Raw genomic sequence first — 13,413 nt, 5'->3', positions numbered from 1 at the left:
CAATATGATAGTCTGAGGGAAAGAAAAAGATATGATCTGGTAAAATCCCAATGTCTACCGCTATTTAAGATGCGCCCTTTGGGGCAAATGAAGAACTGGAGTTTGGCTCCAGTCTTGCATCTACTGTACTAATGTAGAGTCCTATTATCTTCCCTGGCGTGGCACACCATCAGCATGGGTGCAGAGTTCCATGCTGATATGTCCCAATGCAGGATTAGACCTTTAACTCACATAAATAATGGTAGGTTATTTCTCATAATTCTTGTCAATAATATTTTGGAGGGCAATCCTATGACACGTTTTGCAAATTGTTGAATATTTGGGACATTCAACTATGGCACATAGTGGTGGATTCTCCAAGACACATAAAAAGATAACAGGATTGAGTTCATAAATTTCAACCATTTTACTTTATAATTGTAACATTCCCATCATTATGCTGGTAAAGAACTGGACATACGTACTCGTAGTATCATTTTTTATTAGACAGATTTTTAACTGCACTGTAGTTTGGCAAATGAATTGTTTTGGATTTTTGGCCTATTTAATAAACTTGCACGACTATTAAAAAAGCATTTTAAAGCAAAATTGATGTTTGATATAAAGAAACAGCTGTGTTATTGTAAACATGGAAAATGTACAAAACAAGTATAAAAGTGATTTCTGATTTCTGTATATGGTTTATATAAAACTTCAGGTGATTAATCTATATGCTAAGAGTGACCCTCGCTGGGCAATGTCATGATAGTACATCAAATTTCACAGCTTACATTGATACAGTCAGAACCATAATGCGATGACATCCTTAGATCAGAAAAATATTATTTTACAAACTGTACATTTTATACATATCTATAAAATAGTGCAAAATACTATGTGTTCACACAAGGGTTTGCAAATCCTATTAAAAACTTCTGAATTTTTAACCCTTCTACTCATTCCCTGGCAACAGTTTGGCACATTGGGACCTTGGTTTACACAGAAAACATCTCACTTCGTTGCTGTCACTATTTTTGCGGGATCTTTAAGCCATTAAATCACTCCAAAAGAATTAAGCTTTCCATGTTTCCTTTCCCTGTCTGTAACTCTTGTATGATAAAACATAGCTGTACAAAAAAATTGTAGATGGTAGGGTAATTTATTCATGCAGCAATATAGAATAGACCATGTCTGACTGCTGATTTTATCCCGTATCAGAGGAAAGTGACTATACAGCATGTTGTCCCAACATGGATTGCTACCATGATTGGTTGGACATGATCTCTAGAAACCCTTAGAACTTTATACTCACTTCAGATGTGCAAGTGCTGCCTAATCCATATATCTTTCAAATTATGCTATTAGGCATGCCCATGTATCTGAGATTAAACTTAAATGCCAGGAGTGAAATCTGGGCTCCTTTAAATCAATGGCCAAACTCCTACTGATTTCAGTGGGAAGAAGGTTTCACCCCAATCACTTTCCAGTGTGTTGGATTCATGGAAAGAGAAACAAGTACATAATTTGACTCCCAACTGGCAACAAACAAATTGTAAACATATTAATTATTTAGAAATATTAGAAAGATAATGAATAATTCAAATAATTATGGACATCTAATTTATGTAGACTAGCACCATACTTTATAAATACTAATACTGGATTGGCTACACTGGAGACTGAAATGCTCTTTTTAATCATAAAACGATCACAGGTAGAAGCAAAGCAAACTACACTGTCTTTCTAAAGACTCTGTGTTCTGATCTGGAGAAAATGCTCTAGAGGAGTCTCCATTCAGGCGTTGGTTTCTCAGATGAAATGACAAATGGTGCTATTTATATGAAGACTGTTGTGATATGGCCATCAGTGCAGTAGGAACTGGAGTGAGATCATCCTATAATGTACTGGAGGTTGTCTACCAACTTTGAGCAACAATGTGGCCTGAATTCAAACCAGTAACTTAGAGATGCAAAGCTCTGAACCACATTACCAATTCCCTAGCCCATCCATTGCATATAGACTGTTGGCTTGAGTTAATTGCACAAAGAACACAGTAACATAAGCAGGATTTTTCAGTTCATTACACGCTGAATAAAATAATTAGAAACTGAGGTGTGATACCTCTAATGATTAAGCCCTCACTTACTTTCATATAATGCGGAGATTGTGGATCCCACATTATTAGGCTTCCACTGCAATTCTGTCTGCCAGATGGCCAACATGGCTGATGGCTAGCTCTGTTGCTGGCAGCAGGGGTCCTTCTATCAGCCCTATCCATGCCAGGGCTCCTGCTGACAGCCCTAGGCAGCTGGAGCTTCCACTATCAGCCCTTGCACATGAATAACTGTAATATAATTGCAGTAAAATGTCTAGTTATCAAAACAAATGAGCAGGCATAACATAATACTAGGTGTTTATATTGTTGCAGCAATTTTTTCTTAAACTGTGTCATCTGACTTTTCCACATTACCACAATTAATAAAGGTAAGGTAAGACCTTCCTGATGTGGTTCCAATATTTCCAATCAAGTTAAAATACTTTAACATGCCTCACTCAGTGGCAATTATGCCATAAACTCAAACCATCACTAAATGTATTCATTTAATCAATTTACAAGCATTTTATAGCTTTTATAAATGTATCTAACAAACTTCATTTCCATGCTTATTTTTCTAAAGTTAGAAAAAGGAATTAGCTCTGGAATTGTTTGTTCCAATTTTAGAATACACAAATAGCACATCGGAAGGCTATTTATGGGTAACAGTCAAACAAAAGTCATACAGTCCTGAATTCCCTACTTAGGTAAAACTCCCAATGGAGTCAACAGGAGATTTGGCTACGTAAGGCATGAAAGATACTGCAGAAATAACTACTTTCTGTGAAACTTACCTCTTCTCCATTCTACCAAAACTCTTATTTCAAATCAGTCATATTAAAACACAGCCATGACTGTTAGCCTTAACAAACCATCAGTGATGGGATAAGATCTTGCTCTGGCAAAGCACATGAGTATGTGGTCAATTACACACATGGTAGAGGGCCCCAATTCAGCACTTAAGAATACACTTACTTCTGAAGCACATAGTTAAGTCTATTTTGAAGTCAACTGGACTTAAGCATGTACTTCGGTTTTCTGCTGAATGGAATCCACAGTGCTTTGCTAGATAGGGACCTAAATCAGGAGTGCCTTCAGTGAAGTCACAATTTGTGAATTAAGCTAGAATCAGAGTTGGCTATGTCAAAAATGAAATATTCATTAGTGGAAATGTGACACAGTTCACTTCCCACATCCCAAAAATGAAGCATTATGATGCTTTGTCTTTTAATCCAACAACAGCCACAACATGACAATACAAGGATTATTAGCTAATAATTGGCAACATTTAATTCCTTAACTGATGCTCATCAATCTACCCTTCACACATGAGCCACCTGCTCTGAGTAAAGGAAGAGGTGGGAGGGAATTTCATACTTACTTTTTCTAAAGAACTGTTTTTGGAAACCAGTGCTTGTACTCACTGACACTGACTAACTTTTCACTATGTATTAAACACCAGTTCTATGTATTCTCTTCACACATTATATACTTAGCCTGAAAACCAGGAATTCATGTCCATCAGCACAGTGCTCACGTGTCTCATGTTCTTTAAAAAAAGTGTCCCTAGCAATATCATCCTTAAATTCAAGCGTACCTCACCCAAGCTGCTTGTTCATTGTGATGTGATCCTCTCAGATGACAAGGGCATTCAAAGAACTGGCAACCCTTGGTCTCTTAGGAATGGGGATGCCATATGGCATATGAGCTGTAGTGACAGGGAAATGAAAGAAAGAAACTGCTTGTTGGAAGGATCTGGTGAGTGTTCTCACTGACTGGACTGATAAAGCATCCCACTAAGTAATGTTTTGCACATTGATGAAGGGGAGAAGATTGACAGCTCATTATAAGATAGGAAGTCTAGAAATGTCCAAAAGACAGCATTTAAAAGAAGTGAATGAGCAAGTCATTTAGGAACATGATTTGAAAATGAAGCACCAGAAATACAATTTTTTAGGATACTTATGACATGATATCTATGGCGGAGACTTTTAAAAGTATAAAGGGCAGCTAACCAAGTAACTTCCAGTGTCTTTCAAAATTGAGAGCTGAGAGTCTAACTGACCTCTGGGCCCTTGAAAATTAGAGTTGAACAAGATTTTTCAGACTAAACATGCAGATTCAGCAACACTGAAATGTTTTGTGAATTCATGTTGATATCATCATATTATCTATATGTAAAACAAACAAAAAATAAAAAAAAATAATATTTTGTTTTAACATTTTAAATTAAAAGTTTCATTTTTTGGGGCTCAAAAGGGCTTTTTGTTTCAACATTTCCTTCAATGTTATTTTAAAATTAAAAAAAAAAAGTTAAATACTTAACATTTAAATGACATGTTTTATTCAATGCTACATAATTTTTTTCAGCTTTGTTATTTGCTGAAAAATTTAATTTTTGGTGTAACCTGAAACTATTTTTTTTCAATTTTTCAGAATCACCAACAAATCAAAAACTCCATTATTCAATTGAAAAACTCCCTTTTGTTTTCTACAGCATTGTTAAATAGAAAATACTAATTATAACATTTTTTGACTAGTTTCTCGGAAGCAATGCTTTAGAGTAATGAACATTGCTTGTAAGTAAAAGTTTTCATTTGCAAAAGTCAAGATCCACCACCCCAAAAATGCTGCTATTATTTGAAAGCCAAGGCATCAGTAGTGATGCCTTCTGCATATGCATTTTTCCATGAGAACAGAATTGGCTGTCACCAGTCATGACATTAGGAAGAAATATTTCTGATCCCAACCTCTTAGAAGTCAATGACAGAATTTTCATTAGCTTTAATCAGCACATGATTTAACTCTTAGACTATCCTATTCAGGCTGAGATGTCAAACAGTGCTAGTGGGACTGAATACAACAATGGCTAGAGCAGATGCACTAGCAGCACAAGTATGCTCCTTAGCTCATTTTAATTTGTTGACAAGTTTTTACAAAGTGCTAAACCTGATTTGAAGCCGAATTTTCATGTTATGAGGAATAAAGAAAAATGTGAGCAACAAAGAAAGAAGGAAAGAAAGAAAAAGATCCAGAAAATGGTCATGAAAATTTGTTATTATTGTTAATTAAAAGAAAATGTACATTATTAAATAGTTTTGGTTTATTGACACACATCCTACCATGTGCTGCCAGTCTAACTCTGGCCCTTTGGTATGGTAACTTAGCAGGCAGAGAATTCTATAAATCTTCTCAAAGGATAGAGTGTTTCTGATAGCAGTAATTCAATAAGAGGAGAAAACATTGCTTTTTAAAAATAACCTGGTTAGCCAATCCCTTGAAAAACAAGTGACCAAAAGAAATTTCCTCCACATGAGAATTCTTGACAACGTACATTCAAAAGAAACAGAAAAGAGACCAATTCATCAATTTTTTTTCCACTGCCAGGAATGAGCACAAAGGGAAAGAACTAAGCAAATTAGTGCAGCACCCCTGGTGATCAAGACTCATAGCCACCACATGCATTTGGGCAAGATCTTATTTAAAACAATAACACCAAACTGCATACAATTATATATGCAATTATTTTTAATGGACAGAGCAAAAAGCCTCCTGCCACCAAGCAAATCAATTGTGCCTGATTTTGAGATCTCTTTGTGACCAGAACTCTCATTAGCACAACTTGGTACTTTTCCTGAGGTAAAATTATTAGGTCATCAGGAAGCTATGTTAACAAACTCTATGGTTGTAATTGTGAAATAGGACCAGCTACTTGTTAAATAGCAATAATGTGCACAGCAGCATACAATACATAGACTGCTATAGACAGTGCCTGACTCAAAGAGTTGATGGTCTGCAGTGTAACAGAAGCCCCTGAACCTATTGTAGAGCATTTTGATAAGGTAAGAGTCAAGGTCTGTAAAACTATTAAGCTTTCAAGCATTTTAAACCCTCAGAAGAGTATGGGGCTGGGCTTTTCTAGCCTGAGACCCTCCTTCCTGTTTGCTCAATCCTCTTGCCTGAAACTATCTCTTTAGAGTTAAATGGTGATCTATTTCCCCATGATTTAAGGTGTGAGAGTAGGGAAACTGCATGCTCCTTTGTGTTCTTTCTGAGTTGTCTGGTTCCTTTATGTCCCAGGCTAAGTCTACACTGCCACTTTACTGCGCTGCAACTTTCTGGCTCAGGGGTGTGAAAAAGCATCTCTCTCCCTGAGTGCAACAAATTGCAACACTGCAAAGCACTAAAATAAACAGGCTCCCCATGCTGTTAGCTACTGCCCTTATAGAAGTCTGAAGAAGTGGTCTGTGCTCACAAAAGCTCATGATACCATCTACATTTTTGTTAGTCTCTAAGGTGCTGCAGGACTACTTGCTGTTTTCAAAGTTTTTTGTTACAGACTAACACAGCTACCCCTCTGAATCTTGTGGAGGTAGTTTACATAGAGCGCTATGCTCCTGCCATAGCCACACTTTCACTTTAAACCACTGCAGAAGTTGCACTTAAGTGGGGACAAAGCCCCAGTCTCACCTTTCAGCAGAGTTGGCAATGTATTAGGATAGAGTCACTTTTTAAAGACTTATATGTAATTTTTGGCTCAAGCTATGTCTAGACTGCAGAGCTTTTCGAGGATACCTAAACTATGCCGCATCCAAAGAACACATCTGCTTTTTGCGGAACAATTTCCGAAAAAGCGGATGCATTCTTTTGCCATCCCTGTAATCCTCGTTGTATGAGGAAGAAGGAATGTGTTGAAAGAGGAGGTTTTTCCAAAATTTGGCCCTGTGCAGATGGGCCAAATTTCAGAAAAGACTCTTTAGGGAAAAAAAGCAGAAAAAAATAAGTACATTGCGAACCACAATTTTGCGTATTTTTTTCCAACTTTTCTTTGTAGTGTAGACCTAACCTCATTTAGGTCTTGGTTAGGTTTCTCTCTGATTTTCTAACACTTACTGGTTGAAACCTAATCTGAACGTGAATGATTGCATTAAATTGCACAGATGATACCAATTTAGGTCCTGATTCAGCAAAACACTTCAACACATTCTTAACTTTAAGCATCAGAATAGTCCCACTGATCTGGATCCAACTCTGAGTGATGGCAATATTCACATGCTTAAAGTTAAGCATATGGCTATGTGCCTTGCAAGGTGGGTGCCGAATGGTTTCTGTCGCAACAAACCATCTACCTTCTTGTCTCATCATTATGGCTTCTTGTTATTAATATGACAAGTACATCAGCTGAATCTTAAAACCCGGGACTACTTTTGAGTTGATGTAATGGCTTTTAACATGCAAGACAGCTTAACTTAGCTGAAAGAAAAACTATGTACAGTTCACCAAGGCACTGAACCAGTCGATACAAAGACTCTCAAACTTCAGAATCAGCTGGATCAGGTCACAGATTACTTCAAAACAATATGGCACTTTAAAATTCTGTGAATTGACTTGCTTCCTGAAGGGAAAAAAAAGATGAGAAAGCATTCTGGATTTTACCTTTTAATAGTAAACTGTACACAATATAGAAATACCACCCGTATATTTTACACAAGGGTGAGTTCTCTTTTTTAGATAGTAACTTTTTTCAAAGATTGAATTTCATTCTATCAGATTAATGCACATCATGAACTGTCCCTTTATATTTCATTCTGAAGTGCTGGTGAATTTAGGAGATTCACAGTATGCTGTAAGTAAAACTTTTAAGACTTAGCAAAAAATGGATGCAATTAAATGTTTCAATCATTAAAGAAATGTTTGAACTCTTACATAAAAATCAAGTCTAGTCCATAGTTCTATAATACATTCATTCAGGGTTCCGTATCATGTTCTTAAATCTACAGTTCTTTAACACCATTCATATCATTCACCCCATGTTTACCATCAACTTCTGGGAGAGGCCCCACTCCAGCAAAGCACTTATACTTTCTCTTATAACTAAATGCACCCTTAAGTGCTTTACTGCATCAGAGCCTTAAATATTATTCAAGCTGTACTTTTTCCTAATATAAGGGTTAGTATTTTCTTCCTTTTCTAAATACTGGCTTCCTTCTTCTTGCTTTATTTCAGCTGCTGAATAAATATTCTTTAGATTAAACTAAATCTTAAGGGATGTGCTGCCATTTTGTTTAGGCATAGTCCAAAATTTCTGCCTTTGATTTACTTTCATTTAAGGATGTTAACTTTGGACCAGATCTGCAATCTCTAGCTGTCAATGCAACTATGCTGATCTACACCAGTTAAGAACCTGGGCCTTGAATATTTTCCCTCAAATTTTCCCTCAATAACTATTTCTTTTCAGGTGCTTATACTACATTATATCTTATTCAGTTAGTATATTCAGAAAAGGATGTACACGTTCAAATCTGATTCGGATCACCAAAATAAAGGGGCTTGATTCAGAGAGTTGCCTACAAGTCAGTGGGAGCTGTGGGTGATAAGCACATGTTGCCATCAAGAACTATGTACAGTGGCTTTTTCTTACCACAAAATACATACAGTATACATTATTAAACCACCACATCTATAGTTATCTATAGTATTGGGGGGAGGGGTTAATCTTTGTTGCTGAGGTTATAGCACAATGAATCCAAATAATGCACATACTAACAGACACATTAAAAGCCCATAATGACAAAATTGCATTTCAGAATTTGCTATGAGAGCACACATAATGCTATGAACATATTTATATTCAAATCTTGGTCATATCATTTGTTCTGATGGGTAGAGTTTTAAAATAGTTTTCACGTTACATACTTTCAAAACAGGAAAAGCCATCCTAACACCAAATTGAGCCTTTGTTCTAACTAGAGCTGGTTAAGAACAGCCATACTGGGTCAGACCAATGGTCCATCCAGCCCAGTATCCTGTCTGCTGACAGTGGCCAATGCCAGATGCCCCAGAAGGAGGGGATACAACAGATAACCCTCACGTGATCCCTCCCGTCTCTGAACTCTGGAGAAACAGAGGCTAGGGATACCATTCCTACCCATCCTGGCCAGTAGCCATTGATGGAACCTCCATGAATCTATGGTTGAATAGTACTAATCTAATGTATATGATTAATTTCACTATATTTTCTAATTCAATATTTAACCAATATTTGTTCACATCATACACCCACTTCATGATGCTATCCAGCTGTAATTAAAGTTCAATCAAAGTTCAACAGCCCTTTATAGAATTGGGTGAATAATTCACAAATATTCAGAAATATAAAAAAGTGCCAAATCTTCCCAATTTTTTTTTGAACAATAGGCATATGCAGTGGAGATTGTACTAGATCTGTATGATATCTCTTGCAGTGATTGTGGATAGAAAACAATCAAGAAGGAGATTAAAGGTTTGGAACATAGATCATAGAGACCAACCTGCATGATAGCCTGAAGTACAATCATGAATTTTGGAAAAAGGCTGTAAGCACCACTGGCCACGAATAGGAAAGTCTTATGAAAGAAAGAAAAAAAAGAGCTGAGCATCTAGTTATAAAGATGAGTGTGATCAAATAAGTATACAGGTTGAACCTCTTTGGTCCAGCACCCTTAGGAGCCTACCAGTCCCGAATCAGGGGAGGTCAGTGCTGCCCCGCTGCTGTTCCGCAGAGTAGCCCGCCCTCCTTCCTGTCTCTGCAGCTTCTCCACCCTCCTTGATCTTGAACACTGCAAATGAGTGATTTGTGGTGCTTCAGTAGCTCTGAGAAGGTGGGGGAGGTGTTGCTGAGTGCAGGGCTCCCAGTGTTTCCCTGTGAGCGCTCTAGCCCCGGTGAACCCTCAGTTGCTGGACCATGGATGTTGCCAGAGGAGGGAAGTCTGGATTATAGAAGTCCAACCTGTATTGAAATGTATTTAACTGTATTTAAAGTAACATTACTTGTAACCCTGATTCAAGTAAGCACATGCTTAAGTTAAAGTTAAGTATGTACTTAAACAGTTGGCCAATCAGGGTTTCAAATTTTACCTTCAAACATTACTATTAATTTTTCTCAATTCTTCAATATTCTATTTTAAGAAGACTAGAGCAAATCCATATATTTCCAAGGTATCTTCGGGCAACTAACCATAAGAGGAATACATTTTTTCTATTTAGAAATCAAAGGCTCTCTTCTATTGGGATAACTTTTTAAAGCTTATTTATATTTTTCTAAATCCACATACCTTATAAACAGGTACCACATGAATTAATGCAGTGTATTCAATTCTACACTGTTGTTAGAATTTAAGAGGGCAGAAATTAAAACATGACAAACATTGTCTTTTGAAATATTACACAAATTGCAAACTAAACCAGTAGACTATTTCATTAAAATTCTCTATGATAAAATCTGTGTCTTCATTTTCTGAGCAGGTTAAATAGCTAATCTAAGTTTTAAAAACACCATATTAAAAATCACTACATCATGTGTAAGACTGAGACATACATTCTACTGAAAGTGTGAAAAAACCCTTGAAAAAAAATTAAAGTAAACAATAAATCATTCTTCAGTGCACATAATTACCTATATACAGTATAATTTAAAACTGAGTATAGATGACCGCTGATGTTGAGTTTTTAAAATCTCTGACAAACATAAATAAGATACTGATAAACTGTGACATAAAACACAGATTTTTTTTCTCCTTTCTTCTCACTTCCACTGGAACTACAGATTATGTCAGTGTCTTTGAAAAAGTGCACAAAAAGTTAAAAAGTTTAATTCCAAAACCATTTTTCTAAATTTCCAATGGACCTGTACTCCTGGTGTCTCTTTACATGGTCACAAGCAAGGCATGCATGTGATTCCCAAAACCGAGGAAGATGCACTGAGAAGTCCTTCCTCCAGTTAAAGTAACTAAGGTACATCTTATTATTTTTGTCAAGCATCAGAAGATACTCAGCTAACTCTCTTGGTGAAAGGAAATCTTCCACATGAATGAAAGAATCTGCTGGAATATAATTCTCATAGTTTTCTCTGGATGGGCCCAATACAACTGGTACAGATCCAGCCAAAAAAGCATTGTAAAGTTTTTCAGTAATATAATCTTTGTGAATTGAGTTTTCAAAGGACAGGTAAAATTTACAAGTAGAGATAGTTGGAATCAAGTTTTTATCATTCACATAGTCTCCAAATGCTTGCCCATAGGTATGGATTTCGGTATATTTGCTTAGCTCATTATAGTACTTTACTCGAGCATGCTCGGGGTTCCAGTTACTTACGACCCAACACACTAATTTCTCTTTGCTCGGCACTTCAAAGGTAAAGGGGCTTGTGCTAACCTTCATGAAGCCATAAGGCACTTGAATATCTGAATCACGCCGATAAGTCAGGGTCAGGTTGAACAGGTGTTCAATGCCACTTTTTTGTGGCGTGTGAGTTGGAGACTCCAAGTTCATCCAAATCCACTTCTGAAATGGCGGCCTAGCTTGCTGAGGTAAATTAGTGAGATCCCAGCTGATATCTCTGTGGTGAATAAGGACGGCATGAGATCGGTTATATAGCGAGCGGTCAATAGTTAGATGGCACCCCTGGATGTTGAACATTGTTTGACAGGATGTAAGCTCAAATGTCTGACCAAATGGCCAAACCCAGATCAGTACCGTTGTTTCATTAAAATAATCGCTTTTGGTAGAAAAGAAGTTCTTCATTTTCAGAACGGAGCTGGCTGATTCTATGGGACCAGCGATCCAGCTGTTTGTTGGTTTGATGTAAATAAGCAAAAATGCCATGAAACAACCCAGCACAATGAAGATAATTAAAAATGGCCGGAAAATTCCTTTGGATGTTGATGTCATAATTTGTTCTGAAAATAAAAAAAACAGGTGTTAATTAGGTACAAGTGTTCTATTAAAGCAAATCACACATCAAAATGAATAGCATTTTACATATCACAAGACGATAAAACTGTGTAGATTTACCTACAGACTTCCAAAGGATTATCAGTGAAAAGGAAATACCCACACATGACAACAATGGTACCCCACATATTTTTCCTTTGCATTTTGAAAACTCATTTATATCGCTACATCATTATAATTTACTCTGCCAACTGTATGCCTTTTTAGCAGGTTCAGCATAGAGAGAATAGGCTGAGACGGTGGTCTCAGTACAGGAAGAGCAGACAGACAGGGTATGTCTACACTACCACCCTAGTTCGAACTAGGGTGGTTAATGTAGGCAACCAGAGTTGCAAATGAAGCCCGGGATTTGAATTTCCCGGGCTTCATTTGCATATTGCCGGGCGCCGCCATTTTTAAATGTCCGCTAGTTCGGACTCTGTGTCCGCGGCTACACGCGGCACGAACTAGGTAGTTCGGATTAGGCTTCCTATTCCGAACTACCGGTACACCTCGTTCCACGAGGAGTAACAGTAGTTCGGAATAGGAAGCCTAATCTGAACTACCTAGTTCGTGCCGCGTGTAGCCGCGGGCACGGAGTCCGAATTAGCGGACATTTAAAAATGGCAGCGCCCGGCAATATGCAAATGAAGCCCAGGAAATTCAAATCCCGGGCTTCATTTGCAACTCCGGTTGCCTACATTAACCACCCTAGTTCGAACTAGGGTGGTAGTGTAGACATACCCTTACTTCCTGGACTGGGTGAAAAGTAATACATTTACTACACTCCTTTTCGCTGATGGGTATGTGCTGAGGTGTGTGGAACCCTGGCTCCATGCACTCCCCAACCACTTGCTCATGGAGAAAGAGGTAGATATTATTGAAAATGCTGTTCCTGCCGATTTCTAGAAGGGATGAAAGGCCCATGCCTGCCATTAAGTATATCCAGAAAAAGAATCCAGGACTACTGGCTCACATTCTCATGCTCTAACCCTAGACTAATTTCATCCCCAAGTGAAGGAAAACAAGTGATGATGAGATGCTGCATAAAGGTTGGATTGTAGCTTTTTTACTGCACCCTTGAGTAGGCAGCAGTGCAGATTGCTGTGCCATAGGAATCCCAGAGAGGTTGCACCTTAATGAGATGCCGATTTTCCTGTGTCGATCTTTCCTCAAAGATGAGCAGGGTGAGCAGACTACTGTGTCCACTACTGTGGAGTGCACTGCTTCCTGGGTGCATCATAGGTGTCCACCTCTTCCCTGTCTCCTTTCTGAGTCCTGTTCCCCATGAGAGGAGTGGGGAGATAGATCAGTCATTTAAAATGGAGTGGCTTATTGCTCGTTCCTCTGTTCCTTAATGTAGCCATAAAACTTGGAAGGCATTTGTTAAAATACATTTAGTTTAATAATAAATGTAGAGAAAGACACTACATGACAGGAGAAAAGGAGCAGCAATTAGGTACCCAAGAGATCAGGAGGCATCCCAAATGTACATACACTGCAAATAAATATCTCATTCTGCAAAGCTGTTTGTTTACAACAAAATATTTTCATGGCACAGATTTCTATGACTTTGAGACATTGTTATG

At 37.6% G+C, this 13,413-nt stretch overlaps 1 protein-coding gene across 1 annotated transcript in view; it reads right to left on the bottom strand.

The window, feature by feature from the left end:
• Nucleotides 1–3,001: 3,001 nt before the first annotated feature.
• The window catches only part of FUT9 (fucosyltransferase 9), a 44,235-nt gene continuing 33,823 nt past the window's right edge, over nucleotides 3,002–13,413 (bottom strand). The window contains exon 2 of the mRNA XM_089777192.1: nucleotides 3,002–11,790. Within this exon, the coding sequence (XP_089633318.1) occupies nucleotides 10,703–11,782 (1,080 nt within the window). The 5' untranslated portion in view covers nucleotides 11,783–11,790 and the 3' untranslated portion in view covers nucleotides 3,002–10,702. The remainder of the gene's footprint in view (nucleotides 11,791–13,413) is intronic.

Source organism: Pelodiscus sinensis, chromosome 3, assembly GCF_052426305.1.
Source record: "Pelodiscus sinensis isolate ZL-2025 chromosome 3, ASM5242630v1, whole genome shotgun sequence".
In the NCBI taxonomy this organism is placed as follows: Eukaryota; Metazoa; Chordata; order Testudines; family Trionychidae; genus Pelodiscus; species Pelodiscus sinensis.
The sequence above is the reverse complement of the archived record's forward strand: the minus strand, read 5'-3'. Positions and strand labels throughout refer to the sequence as shown.